This window comes from Odocoileus virginianus, chromosome 25, assembly GCF_023699985.2.
Source record: "Odocoileus virginianus isolate 20LAN1187 ecotype Illinois chromosome 25, Ovbor_1.2, whole genome shotgun sequence".
NCBI lineage: Eukaryota > Metazoa > Chordata > Mammalia > Artiodactyla > Cervidae > Odocoileus > Odocoileus virginianus.
This window is the reverse complement of record NC_069698.1, coordinates 20,011,501-20,034,508: the sequence shown is the minus strand read 5'-3', so window position 1 is coordinate 20,034,508 and position 23,008 is coordinate 20,011,501. Positions and strand designations below refer to the sequence as shown.

The following is a 23,008-nucleotide window of genomic DNA, read 5'->3' as shown; positions in this document are numbered from 1 at the left end:
AACCCCACAGTCTTCATAAACGTATTAAATGAGTAATAACTAAGCTAAAAAAGAAGTGGTAAAGTAGGAAGGAGTGACATGGCTTGTAGTTGAGCCTTTATTATATATGTTGCTTTAATTCACTCTCTTCTTTATACTGAAAAATGTCTTAGTGCGTTAATATTTTTATATAATTCATACTATCCTGTTAATGATTACTGTGGCTCTAGATGATTCCCATCACTTCACAGCAAATAGACGGGGAAAGAGTGGAAACAGTGGCTGACTTTATCTGGGCTCTAAAATCACTGCAGATGGTGATTGCAGCCATGAAATTAAAAGACACTTACTCCTTGCAAGGAAAGTTAGGACCAACCTAGACAGCATATTAAAAAGCAGAGACATCACTTGTGAACAAAGGTCCGTCTAGTCAAGGCTATGGCTTTTCCAGTGGTCATGTATGGATGTGAGAGTTGGACTATAAAGAACACTGAGCACCAAAGAATTGATGCTTTTGAACTGTGGTGTTGGAGAAGACTCTTGAGAGTCCCTTGGACTGCAAGGAGATCCAACCAGTCCATCCTAAAGGAGATCAGTCCTGGGTGTTCATTGGAAGGACTGATGTTGAAGCTGAAACTCCAATACTTTGGCCACCTGATGCGAAGAACTGACTCATTTGAAAAGGCCCTGATGCTGGCAAAGATTGAGGGCAGGAGAAGGGGATGACAGAGGATGAGATGGTTGGATGGCATCACTGACTCGATGGACATGGGTTTGGGTGGACTCTGGGAGTTGGTGATGGACAGGGAGGCCTGGCGTGTTGCAGTTCACGGGTTTGCAAACAGTCAGACACGACTGAGCGACTGAACTGCACTGAACTGAAATGAGATGATTTCTCTCCAAATTTAGTACATCTCTCTTTCACTGTAAAGCCTGGAATTGGAGCATTAGGTTATCAGGTAAATATTCAAATGTCTTAGGTTGGTAACTCTAGGTTTCCTTTAGTCTTTTTTCATAAATGTATATATCTATTATAGAGAGAAACAAATTCAAAGAAGTTATTTTATGCAAAGCTCCATGATTTTGATATCCTTAGTAATCCAAATACCAAAATATGTGACATTTTAAAATGAGATGTTAAAATAGTTTGGCAAGTTTATTCTGAGAACTTTCATGCATAAGTTTTGCCCAGGCTTGTCAGCACCAGATCACCTCCAAGATAGCATGGTTTTGAGATGTGATCTAGAGAGATGGTAACTTACAGGCTGGATGAAAGAGCAAGTTGTAACTTGATATCCATTTCTCTTTCACAGACAGAAACTGCTTGTCCATTTGCTGCTCTAGTAAGTGAACTATTTTTACTCTGGTCTTTTATTTCCTGCATCTGATAAAACAAAGATATTTATATTTCTAATGGATTTCAATGTAAAGCATCCATATAGTATTAAGCAAGATTGACTACCATGATCCTAAGCAAAGAAGTAATTTAATTAGCCTATTTCTAAGGGAACACTATATAATAACTGTGAGCAATAATTACAATTTAGATTGCATACATTTTTTCATTTATGAAAGATGTCTTTTTCACAAAATATTCAGATTAAACTTGATATATATGGGCTTCCCTGGTGGCTCAGTAAAGAATCCGCCTGCAATGCGGGAGATCTGGGTTTGATCCCTGGGGTGGGAAGATCACCTGGAGCAGGGCACGGCAACCCATTCTGGTATTCTTGCCTGGAAAATCCCCATGGACAGAAGAGCATGGTGGGCTACAGTCCATGGGGTCTCAAGAGTCGGATACAACTGAGCGACTAAGGGTAGCACCGCATATATACATATATATATTTATGTATATGCTGCTGCTGCTGCTGCTAAGTCGCCTCATTCATGTCCAACTCTGTGCGACCCCACAGACGGCAGCCCACCAGGTTCCACCATCCCTGGGATTCTCTAGGCAAGAACAGTGGAGTGGGTTGCCATTTCCTTCTCCAATGCATGAAAGTGAAAAGTGAAAGTGAAGTCGTCCAGTCGTGTTCAACTCAGCAACCCCATGGACTGCAGCCCACCAGGCTCCTCTGTATTTATGTATATATACATATGTATAAATATATGTATAACTATAAAGTATAGTTATGCATACATATATATGTAGTTTACAGGTCTTATACCATAAAAAATTCAGAAAACTATTTAAGGTGATTTTACTCATAATATTTTCAGACACAAAGTGTCTATGAAGAATAAAAAAAAGGTAAGGTCATTTGTGAACTTCTCACTTCCCTATTGTTGCCCAATGCTCCCTATCCACTATCACAATTTAGGAGTTCAAAAATATTTTTACCAGGTTTCTTAACAGAGTATATCTATACCCAGGTTAATCAAGCCCATTGGTATAAAACTCTCTTCAGAATTCATAACCTCCACTTAGCAAGAAATTTTCATATCTATTAACTGTTGTAGTTACAGTTTTTCTCTGTCTAGGAGGAACTCTGTCCCATTCTATGATGAGTAATCTTGATTTCAATATCTGAAGTTATATTCATTAATGAGAGCTGACTGCTTGATATCTGTCCATAATCATACTTTGGGGCAGAATCATATAATGACTCACTCATTGAATCTACTACTTAAGCAAACATATGGTTAATGCTTAGCTTCCCAGGTGGCACTGGTGGTAAAGAATCTTCCTGCCAAAGCAGGAGACACAAATGTGACATGGGTTCAATCCCTGGATTGGGAAGATCCCCTAGAGTAGGAAATGGCAACTCACTCCAGTATTCTTGCATGGAAAATTCAAAGGACATAGGAGCCTGGCAGTCTATAGTCCACTGGGTCACAAAGAGCCAGAGACAGCTGCATGCACATGCACAGCCACACACACATGCTAAGTCGCTTCCAGTTGTGTCTGACTCTTTGTGACCCCATGGACTATAGCCCTCCAGGCTCCTCTCTCCATGGGATTCTCAAGGCAGGAATACTGGAGTGGGCTGCCATCCCTCCTCCAGGGGATCTTCCCGACCCAGGGATTGAACGCATGTCACATTTGTGCCTCCTGCATTGGCAAATGGGTTCTTTACCACTAATGCCACCTGGGAAGAGCTACACACACAGTTAATGCTTACATGACAAAATGTTTGAGAAACCAGAACATTATTGACTATTGTTTGGTTTATTAAATTTTAGGCTACCTAAATATACATTAGCAACAAGAACATGTATAACTCAACTCTAAGCTGTTCATGTAGATTTTATATAGAATTACTGTGACATTCCTCAAAGTAAAAAAAAAAATTATAACAAAATTGGAGCTAAAATAACATAAGGGATGCTAAGGAAAATAAATCTGTGAATCTAGAGATGAAAGCCATCTCAAGCCCTGAGCAGTTTGTGTTTACAGGAAAAGAGTCACAAAGCATGACTCTTTTTCCTTTCTGTAAATTTAAATACAGTGGATGAAATGGAACTTACAAATAAAGTCAACTTTGTATTTCAGTAAAAAAAGACCTCATTAATAAATCTTACTTGAAAAATTAATTCAAACTGGCTGGAATATGCAACATTTTATGTCCTACATCAGAGAAATTGTTGTTAGTAACAGAAAATATGACAGCATTTCCATAAGATGCATTTTTTGGTTATGGCCACTAAAAGATGAATTGTAAGTCAGAATTTACCTAATGTCATCATTAAAAAAATCTGAGCATGATATTCTTGCATTCAGATATATATATCTAATAATGCATTGCATCAAAATCACAAATATTTCCACATTTAACTCTCTTCTTCCTGACATACAAAGGGTACCATACAACACTCTGAGATTACTGAATTTAATCCTCCATATCCTGAGTTCTCTCTTCTTCAGTTAGTTTGCCCTTCTAGGTATTTTCTTCAGACCAATCTACCCTTTCTAAACTATACCTCTTCACAGTAGCTACATGTTAGGTGAAAGTTACTAGTAGAAGTTGAAAAGCACATGGCTTTTATGATGGAAAAAACAGTAATAGCATTTCCCAAAGAGTATTCCATGAGAAGTTAATATGTATGCTAAAACCTAAATGTGCCCAAAAGAAAGTCAGGTGGAAAAATCTCCTATTAAGCAAAATTTAAGATGTTTCTTTACTAAAGAATGCATAGTAGCCTTTTATATAATAAACTGAGTTCTGATCTCAATGGGATGTACAGAGAAGGCAATGTTAACAAATTCATTTCACCAAAAATCTTTGTTTTTCAATTAAGTCTCTCATCACATTTAGGAACTACCATTCTCAAGGAACAGAACCAGTTCTGTGACTGCTAACGAAAAGAGGAGAGTTTGATGTGAGATTCTGGTAACAGCCTTTTGGTAAAGATGGGTATTTTGCACAAGGAGGGCAGACAGAGATGCTCTACGATTATATCAACACACCGATCATTCCAAGAGACCTATATGGAATATCCATTCAACAGAGGGAGCAGTAAGTGATAGCGAAAGTAGGACCAGGGCAGGTGAGGCAAAATTTAAGGAGTTATGTGCTTGCATGCCCCAGAAAGTGAATATCTCTTTAAATTTTGTTTTGCAGCACCTCACTCTCCTCACCTTACCTTGGGCCCTTCAGAAAAGATGGACTATCTCTCCTTCTTCTTAGTGAAGAATTTTGTCTACCAAACTGCAGAACTCTGTCTTATTACTATATTACAATATTCTGTAATAAATCTTCTAAAAATTAATTTTAATTAAAAATTAATTACAGTTAAAGTAAATTCTCTTTATATCTTTAAGAAATAGGTATCAAAATAAAGTGAGGTTCTCTCAACCCCATAGTTCTACTATGTATGTACATACCCAAGAAAATTAAAAATATATGTTCACCCACAAACTTATGAGTATCCATTACAGCATCATCCTTATTAGCCAAAAAGTAGAAAAAAAAAAAACTACAGATAAATGAATACACAAGATGTGCATGCTAAGTCACTTCAGTCATGTTTGACTCTTTGTGACCCTATGGATAATAGCCCACCAAGCTCCTCTGTCCATGGGATTCTCCAGGCAAAAATACTGGAGTATGCTGTCATGCCTTCCCTCCAGGGGATCTTCCCAACCAAGGGAAGGATCAAACCCACCTCTCTTATGTTTCCTGCATTGGCAGGTGCGTTCTTCACTGTCAGCACCACCTGGGAAGCCCACGAAACGTGGACTAATGTCCACCCCAAAAAGGAATGATGTTCTGATACATGCTACACGGATGAATTCTGAAAACCCAGGCGAAAGGAAAGAAGGCAGACATAAATGACCACATACTGTATGACTCTCTATAAATGAAATATCCATAGTGAGAAAACCCATAGAAGCAGAAAGTAGATTAGTGATTGCCAGGGGATAGTGAAAGGAGGAAATTGGGAGTGATTCCTTACAGATATGGGTTTCTTGTGGAGGTGAAAGACATGTTTTATAATTAGAGATACTTGTAGAACATCATCAACATACTAAAACCCACTGAATTGTAAGCTTTAACATGCTGAAGTATATGATAGGTGAAACATTGTTCAGTAATAAATTTTTTAAAGCTAAAATGAGTGAGGGTCTGATCACTTTCTCTTATGTAGCTAGAATTTATATTTTATCTATTATGTGCAGGCCACATCTTTAAATGTTTAACTTCATTAACTTACTTAATCCTCAACACCATCCAGTGAGACTTATTTTAAAGATAAAGAATTAAAGGCACCAAGCAGTTTAAAAATTTGCCCCAAATTCTGTAGCTAGCAAGGAACAGAGCCAGGCTTATAAAACCAGGAAGTTTAACTTCAAAGCTCATGTTGTACACAAATTACTAGTAGCAATGACCATTATAAGTCAGGGTATACACTTTCAGGCACATACACGCATATGTATGCATATAGATAGATTAAAAAGTATTTACATGGGACTATATATACTAGAGGTCAGCAAACTATAGCCCATAGATCAAATTAGGCCCACCATCTGTTTATACATAATCCATGAGCTAAGAATGGAAGACTGGATTTTATATTTTTAAATGGTTGAGAAAGAAGGAATGAAAAAAATAAGTATCATATTCATTGACACACAAAAAGCATACAAAATTCAAATTTCAGTTTCCATCGAAGTTTAATTGGGCATAGGTACATCATTTATTCATTTTTTGTCTGTGGTAGCTTCTATATTATGAAAGCAGAATTGAGAAGTGGCAATAAAAACAGTGTGATCCCCTTGGATTATACCATACAAGGTACTCTAAACTTTCTTAGGTCACTAAGCATTACATAATATTCAACCTCCTAGACTTCTTAACTTCATTAAATGACTGCAAAATAAAAATGCACCTATAATTATTAAATCTCTTCCCTCCTGAGGAAATAAGTGTATCCTTTACCAAATACCTTTCAAAATGGTTGGATTAGTTTATTTGCCTCCTAATGTGAAAATGACCTACACTTTGGTGGCCTAAGAACCTAGACTTTGGAAAGTTTCATGCCTAAATCACCTGAATGTAGGCTCTTTTCACAGCTGCCCGAGAGCCACCTAACACAGATGTTGAGTTCTGAGCTGTTCTGGGTGGCATGGTTAGGTCAACATTGCACAGATTATATACAGGGACTCTCATTCTTTTCAACCATCTTACCTTTCCAGCTTGGGATTATGATATAGAAACTTCTGTTCTTTAACAAGTAGTTAGAGCAGTGGAAGAGCTGCTACTGCTCTTCTGTTGTCCCTCTTTGTGGACACTGGGCGCTGTCAGATCCCCCTGTATTCTGTGTTGAGATACTCATTTTCCTGATGTCCGCAGCATACAGCCTTCAGTTGTCTCTCTCTGGGAATTGCCTTCAGCTGAACAAGGCCACCTTGCCTAATGCAATGACTATTTTTCCAAGGGCAAGTACACACAGTAACTGATCAAAGTGAGAACGTAAAAGTCCATCCACCTTGACTTAAGGCAGGATCATTTTAAAAGACCATCCCAGCTCCAGAACTCCCTGTATCATCCACTAAGTTTCAGCTGAACTTATTCATTGTGATATTTCTGCTGGTTAATTCTTCTCTTATTGTACAAAAATGTTGTCCTGAGAACACTACTACACAAATTTTCTACAAGCAAAATTGTGTCTTAGAGTCTGTTTCTTGGGGAAACTGACTTACAACACTCCTCAGTTCAGTTCAGTTGCCCAGTCATGACCGACTCCTTGTGACCCCATGAATCGCAGCACGCCAGGCCTCCCTGTCCATCACCAACTCCTGGAGTTTACTCAAACTCATGTCCATGGAGTTGGTGATGCCATCCAGCCATCTCATCCTCTGTCGTCCCCTTCTCCTCCTGCCCCCAATCCCTCCCAGCATCAGGGTCTTTTCAAATGAGTCAACTCTTCGCATGAGGTGGCCAAAGTACTGGAGTTTCAGCTTCAGCATCAGTCCTTCAAATGATCACCCAGGACTGATCTCCTTCAGGATGGACTGGTTGGATCTCCTGGCAGTCCAAGGGACTCTCAAGAGTCTTCTCCAACACCACAGTTCAAAAGCATCAATTCTTCAGCGTTCAGCTTTCTTCACAGTCCAACTCTCACATCCATACATGACCACTGGGAAAACCATAGCCTTGACCAGACGGACCTTTGTTGGCAAAGTAATGTCTCTGCTTTTAAATATGCTGTCCAGGTTGGTCATAACTTTCCTCCCAAGGAGTAAGCGTCTTTTAATTTCATGGCTGCAAAAAGGAAGATGTCTATGGGAATCTTCTCTGAAGAGAATATTTCAGTAGGATTGGATCTACCAGAATCCAAATTTAGATGAAGATTCTAGAAAGCTCAATTGTGGTAGTAAGCCTAATTTAAGATCTCTAATTTGGCCTAAGCCTGTACTGATGCAATGGCTCAGTCGGTCTGATCCCTGGATCAGGAGAACCTCTGAAGGAGGAAATGGCAACCAACGGAAATATTCTTGCCTGGAAAATCTCATGGACAGAGGAGCCAGGAGAGCTACAATCCATGGGGTCACAAAGAGTCAGACACGACTGTGTGACTAAACACACACAGGTGATAATCATGCTATGATTTTACCTTTATCTTCTTGATTCCCTTGTCTTTGTTTGTTCAACTGGGTTAAACTTATGGATAGGAATGAATCATGATCATCATCCTAAACCCACAATGACAAAAAGGAGCACTACATATGTCCTGTAGGTAAATCTTCATTCCTTAATGTTAATCATTTACAGTCTAATATAACAGTTTTAATCAATAGTTTCATTCACCTACAAATAAAGGCAGATGCTACCCTAGCAATGCCTTAGTTTGGGGCAGATTTTGGGTCAAATATAGCTTGGGCATTTGAGAGTTAGGAAGATGTTTTCAAATAGGAAAACCAAGCTATATCCTTATTAGTAACTGAACTGGAGAAGATCCATCTCAGATTTAGTGTAAGAATTAAAAGCAATGATATATATATACACACATATATAAATATATTTTAATATATATTAGTATATAATATATAATAATACATGTGTTACTTATATATTTATATTTATTATAATATATAACTTAATATAGTATATGTATTTATAATATAAATACTAATATATATAATATCTCTGGCAATATATAGTGGGTACTCAATACATATTAATTCATAGCTCAGCATTAAGAACTATTTTATAATATATCCACATGGTTTCTCTCTAGATTCTTCATGGAGAATGAAAATCTTCTCCTACTTCCTGAAGGTAGGAGAATGACTTCATTTCAAAGAGATTATTTCAAGCCAAAATTCTGAACAATGAGTCAGTGAATCAGGCTCACATCAAAATTAACAAGTACAAAAGTAGGTAATCAGTGACAGAAACAGAGAGCAAAGGTAATCACATCCACTTCCAGAATACTTTTATCCTTGAAAAGTTCATGTATTAGATCTTAACCCTCAATGTAATGGTATTTAGAAGTGAGGCCTTCAGAAGGAAATTAAGTCATGAGGGTGGAGTCTTCACAAATATGATTAATGCCCTTATAAATAAGAGTGCAGAGAACTCATTTTGTCCCTTCCACCTCAAATGAGGACACACTGAAAAGAAAGTCTCTATGAATCAGGAAGTGGGCCTCACCAGACACTGAATGTGTTGGCACCTTGGTCTTGGATTTCCCAGAGAACTAACTGTGAGAACTAAATATTTGTTGTTTACCATACCCAGTATATAGTATTCTGCTGAAGCAGCCCAAACTAAGAAAGAAGAGAATGTTCCCTTTGCTTCTAAAGGCATTATTAACCCTGGCCACACAGGTACTGGGAAATTGAGAGCCTCCAGAGACTGGCTGCCAATGATGGCAGCCTACCCACTGGGGCTCTCATTCGATCTGACCCAAGGCATCAAACGCCTCAAGAGTTCACACTACTAGTATGTGGCAAAGGATGGAGGCAAACCTGTGGTGTTTAGTTTCATCACATTCTCTTCTTACAGAGAGGAAGTGCCAAGTTCTTGCCTGATAGTTTAGAGAAGCAGCTTGAACCCAAAGACTAAACAGGAAGCAGAAATTGGCGACATTAGGCAACGACCAACATTGAAAAGCTTAGCGGAGAACCAGTTAATCAAGCTAAGGATGTTCTGCTTAGGTTAGGATGAACATAAATGGATGCTGAACATTTGTTACTCTGTGCAGTTCTCTGCTGTGATTGGCATTCAGATTTAAAATCCTGTACACTAAAAATATACTTAAAGAGACAGGAATACCAGATCACCTTTCCTGCCTCCTGAGAAACCTGTACGCAGGACAAGAAGCAATAGAAGCAGACATTGAACAATGAATTGGTTCAAACTTGGGAAAGGAGTGCATCAAGGCTGTACATTATATGCAGAGTATATTATGCAGGGTATATTATGTGAAATGCCCAACTGGATAAATCACAAGCTGGAATCAAGATTGCTGAGAGAAAATCAACAACCTCAGATGTGCAGATGATCCCACTCTAAAGGCAGAAAGCAAAGAGGAACTAAACAGTCTCTTGATGAATGTAAAAGAGGAGAGTGAAAAAGCTGGCTTAAAATTCAACATTCAAAAAACTATGATCTTGGCATCTCGTCCCATCACTTCATGGCAAATAGATGGGGAAACATCTATGGAAACAAAGACAGATTATTTTTCTTGGGCTCCAAAATCACTGTGGAGAGTTACTACAGTGATGAAATTCAAAAACACTTGCTCCTTGTAGGAAAAGCTATGACAAATCTAGACAACATATTAAAAATCTAGGCAGAGACATCACTTTGCCAACAAAGGTCCATATACCAAAGTTATGGTTTTTCCAGTAGTCATGTACAGATGAGATGTCAGCACTGAACCATAAAGAAGTGTGAGCTGTGTTAAATTGCTTCAGTCTTGTTCGACTCTTTGTGACCCTACGGACTATAGCCTGCCAGGCTCCTCCGTCCACGGAATCCTCTAGGCAAGAATACTGAAGTAGACTGCCATTTCCTCCTCCAGGGTATCTTCCCAATCCCGGGATCAAATCTGTCTTATGTCTCCAGCATTGGAAGGCAGGTTCTTTATGACTGCCACTACCTGGGAAGCCCAGACCATAACGAAGACCAAGTACCAAAGAATTGATCCTTTCAAATTGTTGTGCTGGAGAAGATTTGAGGGTCCCTTGGACAGCAAGGAGTTCAAACCAGTCAATCCTAAAGGAAATCAACCCTGAATATTCATTGGAAGGACCGATGCTGAAGGTGAAGTTCCAATACTTTTGCCACCTGATGCAAAGAGCCGACCCATTGGAAAAGACTCTGATGATCTGAAAGATGGGGCACAAGAGGAGGAGCCAGCAGAGATTGAGATGGTTAGATAGCATCACTGACTCAATGGATATGAGTTTGAGCAAACTCTGGGAGATAGTAAAGGACAGGAAAGCTTGGTGTGCTGCAGTTCATGGGGTCACAAAGAGCTGGACATGACCGAGCGACTGAAAAACACGCAAAGAATAAGGGAGGGCTGATGCTGAAGCAGAAGCTCCAATACCCTGGCCACTTAGGTGGGAAGAGCTGACTCACTGGAAAAGACCCTAATGATGGGAAGACCAAAGGCAAAAGGAGTAGGGGGTGGCAAAGGATGAGATGGTTAGCATAACTGACTCAATAGACAAGAATTTGAGCAAACTCAGGGAGGCGGTGTGGTGCGGGACAGAGGAACTTAGCATGCTGCAGTCCACAGTGTCACAAAGAGTCAGACACGACTCAGTGAATGAACAACTACACTAAAAGGGAAACTAAGGAATACTATGAAAAAAGTGAGTTCTCTCACTGCAAGGGAAAATAAGGAAAATGATTAAAATTTATAAAAAATAAAAAAGTGTGTTTCCTTAAAACTCTGGAAAGAAAGTCCTAATGTTTCACAAGGGATTCTCAGAAAAGAACCTGGGATTGGAAGTGGTGGTGGCTGACTTTAGAATGTAGTTTCTGGGGATATAATCACAGACTTGATTTGTTTTTTTAGCCTCTGATGTTTGTGACTTTTGTGAACCTGGAACTAATAACACTATTAATATGAGTAGTCTGGTCAAAAAACCAAGCTCAAGCATTTTGACACCATGGCTTTCAGAACTAGTGAATTCCAGAGAGGAGCTGAATGTACTTTGAAGAAATATTTCCTTTACCGTTATTTCTTCCCCAAATCTATTGAATATAAACTTTGGAGTAGCCTCTTAAGTTTGATGCTTTAAAATAAGAGAGAGACAAAAAGGAAAGAGGAGGAGGAGGAAGGAAGGAAAGGAGGGAAGGAGGGAAATAACAAAAGACAAATGAAAAGGAAAGAAAGAGGTAGGAAGAGAAGAGAAATCCATTCCTTTAAAATTCATTTCCTAATTCTTTTCAAAGACCATGATTATATTCCATGAATTGCATTTCAGAAAGCAGTTTGGTTTATAAATCATAAATAAGGTCTGACAAAAAGGGAGAAGGGAAAATTATTGAAACATACTATTTCTGAATGGTCTGGCATTACACATCACCCTTAGAGAGTACAGAGGCATGGGAGATTTAATCAAGGTGCTTAAATCTTTGTGAACATAAGGTACCAGAGATTCCAATTCAAATAAACAGATTACTAGCTTAAGAAATGGGAGAAAAGCTCTGAGACCTCTCTCGGGTAGTCACACCCATTTCTGCAGGAATGCAGGAATCGTTGCAAAGACGGCGAATTGAAAACCATATGGACAAAGTTTAACTTTCTATGTAAGAGAAAAAAAAATTTTTTTTTTTTCAAAATGTTTAAAACATCCTCCATTTTCAACGATTCGTTTCAGGGATTTTCCTTCTTTACGGAAAGGAGGAAAGCGCCGGGCTCACCTGCGTCAAAGCCCACACTCGGCACCACGTCCAGGGCTCCGTGGAAGGCTCCGGCCCACGCTGAGGTAGCGGAGGTGACGGTCGCGGGATCGGCCTTCGTGACGTCACACGGGGGCGCGGCGATCCGGGCCGCGCGCACGGAGGGCATCAGCAGGGGCCCGTAAGGCGGCTCCAGCGCGGAGCCCGCCGCCGGGAGGTGGTGATGGTGATGGTGGTGATGGCGGCGGTGCGCGTGCGGGGGGTGGGGCCGCAGGTACACGTCGTGCACGTGGCCGTAGGACGGGCTCACCTGAGAAGCCAGCGGGTAGGGCCAGGGCTCCGACGCGGGCGGTGCGGGGCCGGAGCCAGTCTGGTGCAGCCCGTGGCCCGGCCAGGGGCTGGGGTCGGCGGCCGCGAAGCTGCCCGGGGGTGCCGTGACCTGGAAGTCAGGATGAACGCCCCCCAGACAGGGTGCGGGTGGGGGCTGGTAAGAGCTGGTCCAAAAGGAAGTCGGGAAACTAGTCCGCTGGCTTGACAGAGCTGAGCTGTCTGAGAAGACAGAAAAATAACATTATTTACATAAGATTCCGTTCTGGGATGGACTTGCGTCTACTTGTCCAGTATTTTCAAGCAAGCTAATGAGTATGCACTCTTTTTCTCCCCCACACAGAGGTGAATGATACCAGATAGTGAGGTTTCACGCCAAGCCAGTGCACGGTGGCCCAGATGATGAACGAGTCCCTAGCGTTGCTGGCTTAGTTTAGGAGGTCACTGTTTAGGCTGAGGTGGACAAGTCTAGGACTGGAAAACTTAGCTTTCTCCTGTGTGTCTTAATGCCGTTAGGTCTGAGCAGAGGTCACGGGTACATACGTCACAGGTTAAAAAAAAGAAAAAGCTTATGCCATAGACATGATTCAGGTAAATTGCAAATAATGTTTACCAACTTGTTTTAAAGGCAAATACAATTTTCACTCAAACCATTTTAATGCCAAAACTAACAAACGGAAGTAAGATCATACTTAAGGATGCTTGCCAACACTCACTTTACATCAAGAAGGATGTATTCCCAGCTTAGTTTTTCTGTAGAGGTCTGGGAGTTTCTGGACTGAAAATAATACTGACATTTAATGTCAGTGACCCAGTACCAGATACAGGCCAGGAGCTTTTCATGGATTGATCTCATTGGATACACACTCCAAACTTATGAGGTAGTTACTATTATCCGTCTTTTAGAGATGTGGAAGTTGAGGCAAGGAATGGCTGTCACTCATTGCAACTGTGCCACATGTCAGCACACTTGTAACTATAACCTGAACACCCAGAATTTGGTGGAAATTCTGTGGAAATCATGAGTGGAGGAGATTCAGGTGGGTTATGGATTGGAGGAGATATTGAGAAGGGGGTAATGATATCAAAGACTAGCACTTGGAGATAAATAAGCAAGAGCGAGAACAATTCCCAGCTTTGCTTCAATTTCTCCACTCAATGTTCATGACACATTTATAGATGACCTACTATGTGTGAAACATGGGGTGACTAGAGATGATTGGACAGATGTCCTCTTCAGTCACATCTGGCAGGGAACAGAGAAGTAAACAGACATGAGCAATGTAACTTAGATTGTGCTCTCAGGAGGGGAAATACACAGACAGGGCATTGAAACTGGCTTAGAAAGTAATAGCAAAATCAAAAGGGTCAGGAGGGCTAGCCACATGAAGAGTTAAGGAAGAGTATTTTAGGCTAATGAAAAAGTATGTGGAGAAAGGCCAAAAGTACACGTACTTGCACAAAGCAGCATTTGAGGGATCAAAAAAGGACTCAGTGGGCAGATGGTGGCAAACATACTATGGTCCAAGAAGGACCCACATAGGTATGGCCTTACAGTTCAGTTCAGTTCAGTCGCTCAGTCATGTCCAACTCTTTGTGACCCCACGGACTCCAGCATGCCAGGCCTCCCTGTCCATCACCAAACCTGGAGTTTACTCAAACTCATGTCCATTGAGTTGGTGATGCCATCCAGCCATCTCATCCTCTGTCCTCTTCTTCATCTTCTGCCTTCAATCTTTCCCAGCATCAGGGTCTTCTCCAGTCAGTCAGTTCTTCGCATCAGATGGCCAAAGTATTGGAGCTTCAGCTTCGGCATCTGTCCTTTCAATGAATATTCAGGACTGATTTCCTTTAGGATGGACTGGCTGGATCTCCTTGCAGTCCAAGGGACTCTCAAGAGTCTTCTCCAGCACCACAGTTCAAAATCATCAATTCTTCAGTGCTCAGTTTCCTTTATAGTCCAACTCTCACATCCATACATGACTACTGGAAATAGCATAGCTTTGACTAGATGGACCTTTGTTGGCAAAGTAATGTCTCTGCTTTTTAATATGCTGTCTAGGTTGGCTTTTCATAGCCTTACAAGCCATGCACTAAATGTGGGTACTATCCTGAGGGGTCCAGTGAGCTTAAAGAGTTTTATTTTTACTTTTTAAATTAATTTTTATGTAGTACAGTTCCTAGGAAGGGTTATGGTCAGATCTGTGTTTACAGAGATAGCTATTCCAGCCATAGCCTGTTGCCTCTGGCATAGGTAACTGAGCAAGCCCTGGCCTGGGAGTCTGGAGAGCCCAGGTTGAGAGCTGGCATCCAGCAATCATCCTCTCTTATTGTAAGACCCCAAGTGATCTATTGGCTTGTCTGTGGTTTAGTGTCTTCCAATCAAATAGGCATTTGAGCTCATTTAATTCCAAATATCTTCTGGCCCCATGCTTCTAGCCATTCTGGGAAATGTCCTATGGATTATTTCTATCTATAAAGATAAAGTTGTTAGTGCATTAGTTATGCATGTACAGTACAACAGTATTTTTTATACTGGGTTCCACATAAAAGAACCTTGCTAGATATCTCCATGGAATGAAGGATATCCCAAGAAGTATTGTGAAATAAACGTATTCAGAAATCTGACATGTCCATGTTCTTACTTCATAAACTTCCAGGACATAGTTTTTTTGTTTTTTTTTTTTACCTCAGGGAAATTTTAAGTAACTTGACTCAACCTCCATATATGTAATTTGATGAACATAATTAGGATATCACTGGGTTGTTTCAAATATTTTCTTTCTTTAGCGTCACTAAAGGCTAAGTCACTACACTGTAAGCTCTTCCTTTCTCCCCATCAGCCTCACGGCAGAGCTATCATCCGCCCCATCCACAGACAGACAGATTTTCAGTGTCTCAATTCAAGTCTCCCCCTAGCTTCTGCCCAGCATCTCCCTGGATCTCAAACCCTTGAGAAAACCTTGATGATGGCCTTGTAGAGGCAAAGGATGAAAAGCAAACTAGTCTTCAAACCTTCCAGCAGACCTAGCAAAGTTTTACTTGAATGACTTAGTTTTGTCACAATGACAATCTGTTAGAAAATAGCACTTAAAGTCAAGCCTACTGGCATTGGGCAAATGTGATCTATTTAAGCATTGTCCTCCTCTGACATATGAAACCTAGCTGCTAATGACAAGAAGGAAAATTGTGTAAGGTGTAGGAAGAAAATTCAATTTGCCTTAGATGATGGCAGTGCTAAGTCGCTTCAGTCATTTCCGACTGTTTGCGACCCCATGGACTGTAGCCTGCCAGGCTTCTCTGTCCATGGAATTCTCCAGGCAAGAATACCCAGAGTAGGTTGCCATGCCCTCCTCCAGAGGATCTTCCTGACCCAGGGATTGAACCCACGTCTCTTGTGTCTCTTGCATTGGCAGGCAGGTTCTTTACTACTAGCGCCACCCAGGAAGCCTATAAATGACGGACATTTGTAGAATATTTCTATCATACTCACAGTGAAAGCTGTCAACATTTAAAGTTTAAAACTCATAAGAGAGTTTATAAAGGCTTCTTAAATTACATAGTGCAGCTTTGCCACCGCCAATCTGCTCCTTTGCTCTCAGAGGTCCAATCTTTGGTACCAAACCCTTCATTCTGCTCATAAGTTTTATCTCTTATGGGACCAGAATCCCATTATAAAAACAGCTGAACTCAAGCCACAGGTGTGTGCCAGAGATAGAGTTCTCCTTATTAATATCTCCCATTAAAATGTCAAAAGTACAGAGAGTATATGTCATTTTCCTGGATGCTTTCCTTTTGTTTCTTTTCCTTCATGTCCATGGACCTAATTTTATTTTGCAGATGTTTGCACATTTTGGATATGCATGAGGAAATGTGAATAATGAAAAAATTCCTTACAAAAATATTATCCTCTTTATTACATATTATATTGTGATTAGGGAACGTGTTATCATTGAAAGTAGAAATCTGTTCTAAAAAACGCACCCCATAAAGGCTGAACAAAGCTGTAAAATGTGCCAGGGAAAAATCAAATTAGAGGTAACTTAGTAATTTCCCAGTCAGTGTGTCTCCTGAGATTAACATAAAGTTTGCAGAGATCAACGCAGTGTTTTGAGAAAACAATGTTGCATTCTACAAATAAATGAAAAGATATTGAACAGAAAATATGTTTATGGGCAAGTCTACATTTCAAAATCACTATCTGGTATCTTGATTGTTAAAAAAGAAATTCTTGATACAAAGAAGCAGATGATATTCTTTGTTTCATGCCTGGGAATCAGTATGCTTATTTCATATATATGTAAATTTTTTTTATTACATGACTCTGCTTACAAGTATTTAATCACAGCCACATTTTTTGGATGAAAAAGCTTATGAAAAACTGCACACAGTATTTCCATGCAATATTACTTTCCAGCAATTCAGAACTATGTGATATTAACACCCTATGGTGACTTTGGGCTCAATGACACGATATTTGGATGACATTCACACTGAATCTAACACGTACAAAATGTCTAGATATTTGTTGGTTCAGTTTGCATTTGGGATTAAAAAATATTACAAACATACATACCCTATTTCTAAACAACAACAAAAATGGGGGAAAAAATTGTCTAATACAACCCACCCAGTGCATATCCGGTAATCTCACTGGTGTGATTTTTAGCAGAAATATGTCTTAGAGACATAAAAGAGCTTAACATGGTACATCAAGAGGTTCTTTTCAATTTAACAGTAGCTGGGATACATTTTACATTAACATTCAGTTTCTCTGAAAAAGATCTAAAGGTAAACATTTTATGCAAGAGAAAATTAAACATATAATTCTTTAAAATATTTTATTAATTTTGAAAAAAAATGAAAGTAAAAGTATTAGCCCCTCAGTCATGTCTGATTCTTTGTGACCCTATGGACTGGGGACCGCCAGACTCCTCTGTCCATAGAATTCTCCATGCAAGATTACTGGAGTGAGGAGCCATTCCCTTCTCCAGGGGATCTACGCAAGTGAGGGATTGAACCCAGGTCTCTGGCATTGCAGGCAAATTCTTTATTGTCTGACCCACCAAAAATGAAGACTATATTACAATGAAAAATAGGTTCTTCAGATCTTAAAAATTTCCAGAAAACATATTCTTAGAATTAATACTGACTGAAAACATCCATGCTAAAAGATAATATTTACCTTTTTAATTAACCTTAGCGAAAAACAATGCTTCTCCATCCTCAGTCTACAATTCTCTTCCTCATGTTCTACTTTCTATAAAAATAAATTTGGGGGGTCAGAGGTGAAATAATATGTGTTCCAGTGTTACCTATCACTCAGTAATTGAGCATTACCATTATGTACAAAGATTGCCCTCCACTTATTTTGTTCTAGAGTTGCTCCAAATAGTCCTTGTGACTGTAAAATGAGAATTTCACGGGGTGCTATCAGATGCCCATAATCCTTGAAGGCAGGTATCTGAGATAAACCAGGCCTCAATTTTCTCCAAAGTGTTTATTTTAAACTTCCCCACAGTGATCACTTCCAAGGGCCTCCTGGAGAGGCCGCGCAACTCTCTCCTTCCCTCTGTCACCTGACCCAAGAGACAGGCCCTCCTTCCCCTTCTTCCTTTTTGCTAAGTTTAATGCTCATTTTGAGAGATCTTTCTCATGAGAATGTTGCTCCAAGAAGACACTGTGTAGATCAATTATGCAGAATATATTTGTTTTGCAACTACAAAAAGAAAAAAAAAATCAAGTTTACCATCCATCATAGGTTTTAAGTCAGTGATCTATTTGGCTATGTCTTGACTTAACTACTGCCTTTTCCTACACACACAAACACACACATACACACGTTCTGTAATAAAACTTAAGCACTGAAATCAGTGAATAGACATATTTGAAGCTGATGTTTCTATTTGGATGGGATGAGACAATCAGATTCATTAGGTTTACTTAACTGAGAAGCCCTATATAATCCATTAAAAGATATGGTGGGAGATAAGGTGGTTCATGTGATGTGCCTAATAAAGAAGAAATATTTCCTGTCAATTTTTTGACAGGAAAAGCCACAAAACACCTAAAGAGGACTTTCCTAAGTCCATCAAGATACAAGCTCAAAGTATGACCACGATTCCATCATTAGCTGACACTCTATCATTTGCCTGAAGATTTACTGTGGAAATGTATTCTGCAATCAAACATAATTCAATTTTAAATTCCTTTGAAGCACTGTGGCACTTGTGCAGCACTGTGAAAAACCTCATGCCATAAATTAGACCCTTTAATTTAACGCAGCTGGTCAACAGCTCCTCATAAAATATTACCGCCATGGCCATCAAAATTGTCAATAGCCTTCAGTATCTTGTATGTTCAAGACACTGTGCTTTTTGTCAGGAATACCAACTTCCAGAAAACAATGTTTCTGAATAAAGACACAAGGTTGGTTTTCTGTGTGCCAAATGAGTGAAAACTTAACTTAAGAGAGAAAAGTCATCTGACCTTCAGTTAATGCATTGCATCAACCCTATGCTAAATTATTCATATATATATAATCAAAAAATCTTTACAACAACACTAGGAGATGTGTATTAATAAATACACATTATAGCTGAAGTTACTCTCAGAGATACTTCGAGCATCGAGGATAACATTGCCACCAGGCAATAATAAGGCCCAATCTTGAATTCCAAGCAAACATAATTCAACCAAAGACAGCATTATGCAAACTGGTGTTGCTTTGGCAGTTAATATATTTTAAGCAACTCTCTTCACTAGACATGGGAATCCCTATTACACTTTTCTATAACATAGTTACTAAATCCTTAATTTTATGTTGTGGATTTCCTATGCATCTTATTCAACTTATGTACACTTACCTAAAAACACCAATTCACAACTATGGCAAAGTTTTATTTACAATCAGATAGTAAATAATACATCTGAAATCACAACTTCATGGAGAAAAGATTTCAACAATCCCTTAATTCAAATCCCTTATTTTATAAATAAAACAGTACCCAAAGATTTCATACAACTTATTACTATAAATTCTGTATTAAGGACTTTTTTTGTTTTCTTATCCTGGGTACATGGTATGGATTTGGTTCAATTAATTTAATCAATTGCTCATTCAATTTATATTCCATATTTTTCATATAGAAATGCATTATCCTGAGTATTGGGGAAATGATATGAGATAACTAAATAGGACACATATAGTCTTAGCTGAAGAGGGAGAGATGAAGACTGAAGAGCATGCTGTGTTTGCCTGTGCTGCTCTGATAAACTAACTTACAAAGCTCTAAAAATTCTGGTCTCTACCTACACCTTTTTCTTTCACTTCACTTACACCAGCATTTTGGCTTCTCATTGAACATTCAAGTTCAATCCTTCCTCAGGTCCTTTGCACTGGCTGTTTCATCTATCTTCAGTAATCTTCCTCTAGATATTTGTGTGATGAGAAGCACTCTTATTTCCTTTGGGTATGTACTGAAATAAAAATCTTAGACCACCTATTGTCACTCTAAATAAAACAAGGTAAAACAATACCTTGCATCTCAATATATTGATATATTTACTGTCTGTCTCCTTAGAAAGCTTCATGAGTGTACAAGTTTAGACTCTCCTGTCCACTGATATATTCCCACTACCTAGAACATAGCAGGACTTTAATAAATATCTGCTGCATAAGTCAATGTCAATGAATGAAACAGGAGATAGATTTGTAGGCAAAATTCAAGATAATGCCAAGAAAATTCTAATAATACTAACACTACCATTATCCACCCTTTTGACGCTAAAATTTGACATCTTTCTAAAGGTCCTCTCCATTAAGTCATGCAGATTATGGGAAAACACTGAATTGTAGAGTTGTTACATTTACACAACACTTCACTTAAAACTATTCTGGTTATGATGCTTTAGACAATCACTCTTACATCTATTTGTAATTTGGAACTTTCATTCCTATATTCCAAGTTCAGTGGTCACTGGGCTGAATATGTCAGTATGCTAAAAGAATTAGGCATTGCATTTTCCCCTGGAGAGAGGAATGGCATCCCAATCCAGTATTCTCGCCTGGAGAATTCCATGGACAGAGGAACCTGGCAGACTATAGTCCACGGGGTTGCATAGAGTTGGACACAACTGAGTGACTGATAGTTTCACTCACTCTCCCAGGACTGGCTGTCATGATAGCATTTATTATTGATATATCAAACACTTATTAAAGCCATCTAAGTCACTGAACTTTTCCTAATTTCACCCTCCACAGTTTTTAAAAACCCTTCTAATGATGCTGAGAAGGAAGGGGCCACTCATCATCTCTCACCTGCCCCTAACACAGATGTCCAGCCTCTCCTCATCGACAGGATCGCCTGGGGCACTTGCTACAGTAACTCCCAGAGCCTCCTTCTGGACCCTCTATCTGATTCAAAGGTCTTAGTTAGGAGGTGGCAATCTGTGATTTTCACAGCACTAGATCTACAACTATCAAACCTGAGCCTGCACCTGAATCCCTGGGAGGGCTGGTTAAAACACAGGTTACTTTACCTCTGAGTTTCTGATTCAGTGGATCTGGGGCTTAGCCCAAGAATTTGCATATCTATCAAGTTCCCTTATGATGCTCATGTTCCCAGTCCTGGAAACCACACTTTGAGGACCATTTCACTAGATTCTTCTTGGAACCAGGTGAGTTCAGAAGAAATGTTCATAATGCATTTCTCTAAAACAATCATTGGAATGATGGATTGTTTTTTTCTCTAATGTTGTAATTATCCCAAATAAGGTGTCACCTGATGATTTTCTGTGAGTCAGAAATCAGATTTGAACACACTTCTGTGACCTCTATGGAGAGGGAAATAAAGGAGAAGAAGCCCAATCTACTGCTTTGCTTTACTGAGGTTAAAAAAAAAAAAAATCGCAGAAACCAGGCAGATACAGTCACTGATATCTGGATTGTACACTGCAAAGAGTTAACATCACAACAGAGTGGGACAGAGTAAGCCATCAAGCAAACACAGAAGGCTTTCAAAGTCTGTATTCCTGGGGCAGACTCAGATCTCTGCTATGTCACCACATAGCACCTAGTGGAATGAGCAAGGGCTAATTTTTAAACACTGATCCAGGCACGCCCATTGTTTAGAGATCCAAATTGGGCCATCGGGGCTTAAGGAATGGTGCTTCACAGCTCAGTCCTGCCACTATAAACTCAGGCCGGTTGCATCACTACTTTCCATGAGGAATTTAAGGGGTGTGACTGCATCCTTTCCAACCCTGCATTCCACATGTGACAAAACTGATCCAGCTGTTTGTCTGAAAGAAATTCCTTGCTGTCCTTAAAAATTAAAAAGCGAGTGGATATCCGTCCTCCAGGGGCAGGTCTCCAGCTGGAACCTGGTACAGACGGTTGCGAAACACAGCCAGTGGCCTGGAGAGCATCTGCTCTGGAATTCTTACCTCGCCATAAGGGGGTTAGCCCCATCTTGCTTTTTGAAATGGCAGATTCTGGATGAAGGGTGCTGGCTTGGCCCAAAGCTCTTGAGAAGTGTTCATCCACTACTGACCCAATGTCTCCCTGGAAATAAGTGAAAAGGACACAGCGAGAGTTAAGGTACTCCATCTCGGCAGGCTGGTCTTTCTCCTCCTCATCCTCATCCTCATCCTCATCCTCCTCCTCTTGTTTGCTGGGAAGGGTGACTTCCAGAGAGTCCTGCATCTTGCTGTATACCGCTAACTTCTTCTGGGATGGAATAAACAAAACACAGTATCAAAGACAATTTGTAAAAAAAAAGCATTAACTAGTTAACTGTTCACTTAAAAAAAAAAAGGATCTAAATATTAACATATGTTCGCAAACGGATTCTTCTTCATTTGCTTACTCCATCTCCCCCACCCCTCTCCCCAAACCCGCTTTCTGCTTCCCACCCTGAAAAAAAAAGACTGTTATTTCAGATTTGGTGGGAAAAAGGTGTCCTTTATCCCATGGCATATTCTCAGACTGTGAAAGGTAGCTGTTGTCATTGTTTTTCTCAACCTAGGTATACCAAAAGGAGAAGGAATTTTAAAAAAAGAAAGTGACAGATCCCTTCCACTTTTGTTCCCGTTTTCTATTTTAAAGATTTAATGTACAGCAACATTATGAGGATGGGGAGAAATAGAGAAGGAGGCCTCACTGCCTGGGGGTGGGGTGGAGAAGAAAAGAGCTTTTCATAAAGGAAATACACTAAAATAAAAACAGGAATGTAGCATCTTATAAAGGATTTGGCAGATGTGCTGAACTCATTTCTCAAAAATCAAACTAAAATGACAAAATAAGCCTGTGTGAAGATCCATTTTGCATGGAACATATTTTTTAAATGTTCCACTTACCACCATTATCATAAAAGGAGGGAAAAAAGGTATTA

General features: G+C 39.6%; 1 protein-coding gene across 4 annotated transcripts in view; it reads right to left on the bottom strand.

The window, feature by feature from the left end:
• Window positions 1-23,008, bottom strand: part of VGLL3 (vestigial like family member 3) — a 53,853-nt gene that overhangs the window by 18,888 nt on the left and 11,957 nt on the right. The window contains exons 2-3 of one of the 4 annotated variants that reach the window (XM_020871557.2): window positions 22,062-22,344; window positions 12,309-12,836 (exon numbers count right to left, since the gene is read on the bottom strand). In XM_020871557.2, the coding sequence (XP_020727216.2) occupies window positions 12,309-12,836; window positions 22,062-22,344 (811 nt within the window). Of the gene's footprint in view, window positions 1-11,973; window positions 12,837-22,061; window positions 22,345-23,008 lie in introns of those variants that run through there. The other 3 variants (XM_070455051.1, XM_070455052.1, XM_070455049.1) reach the window with 3 other exon arrangements.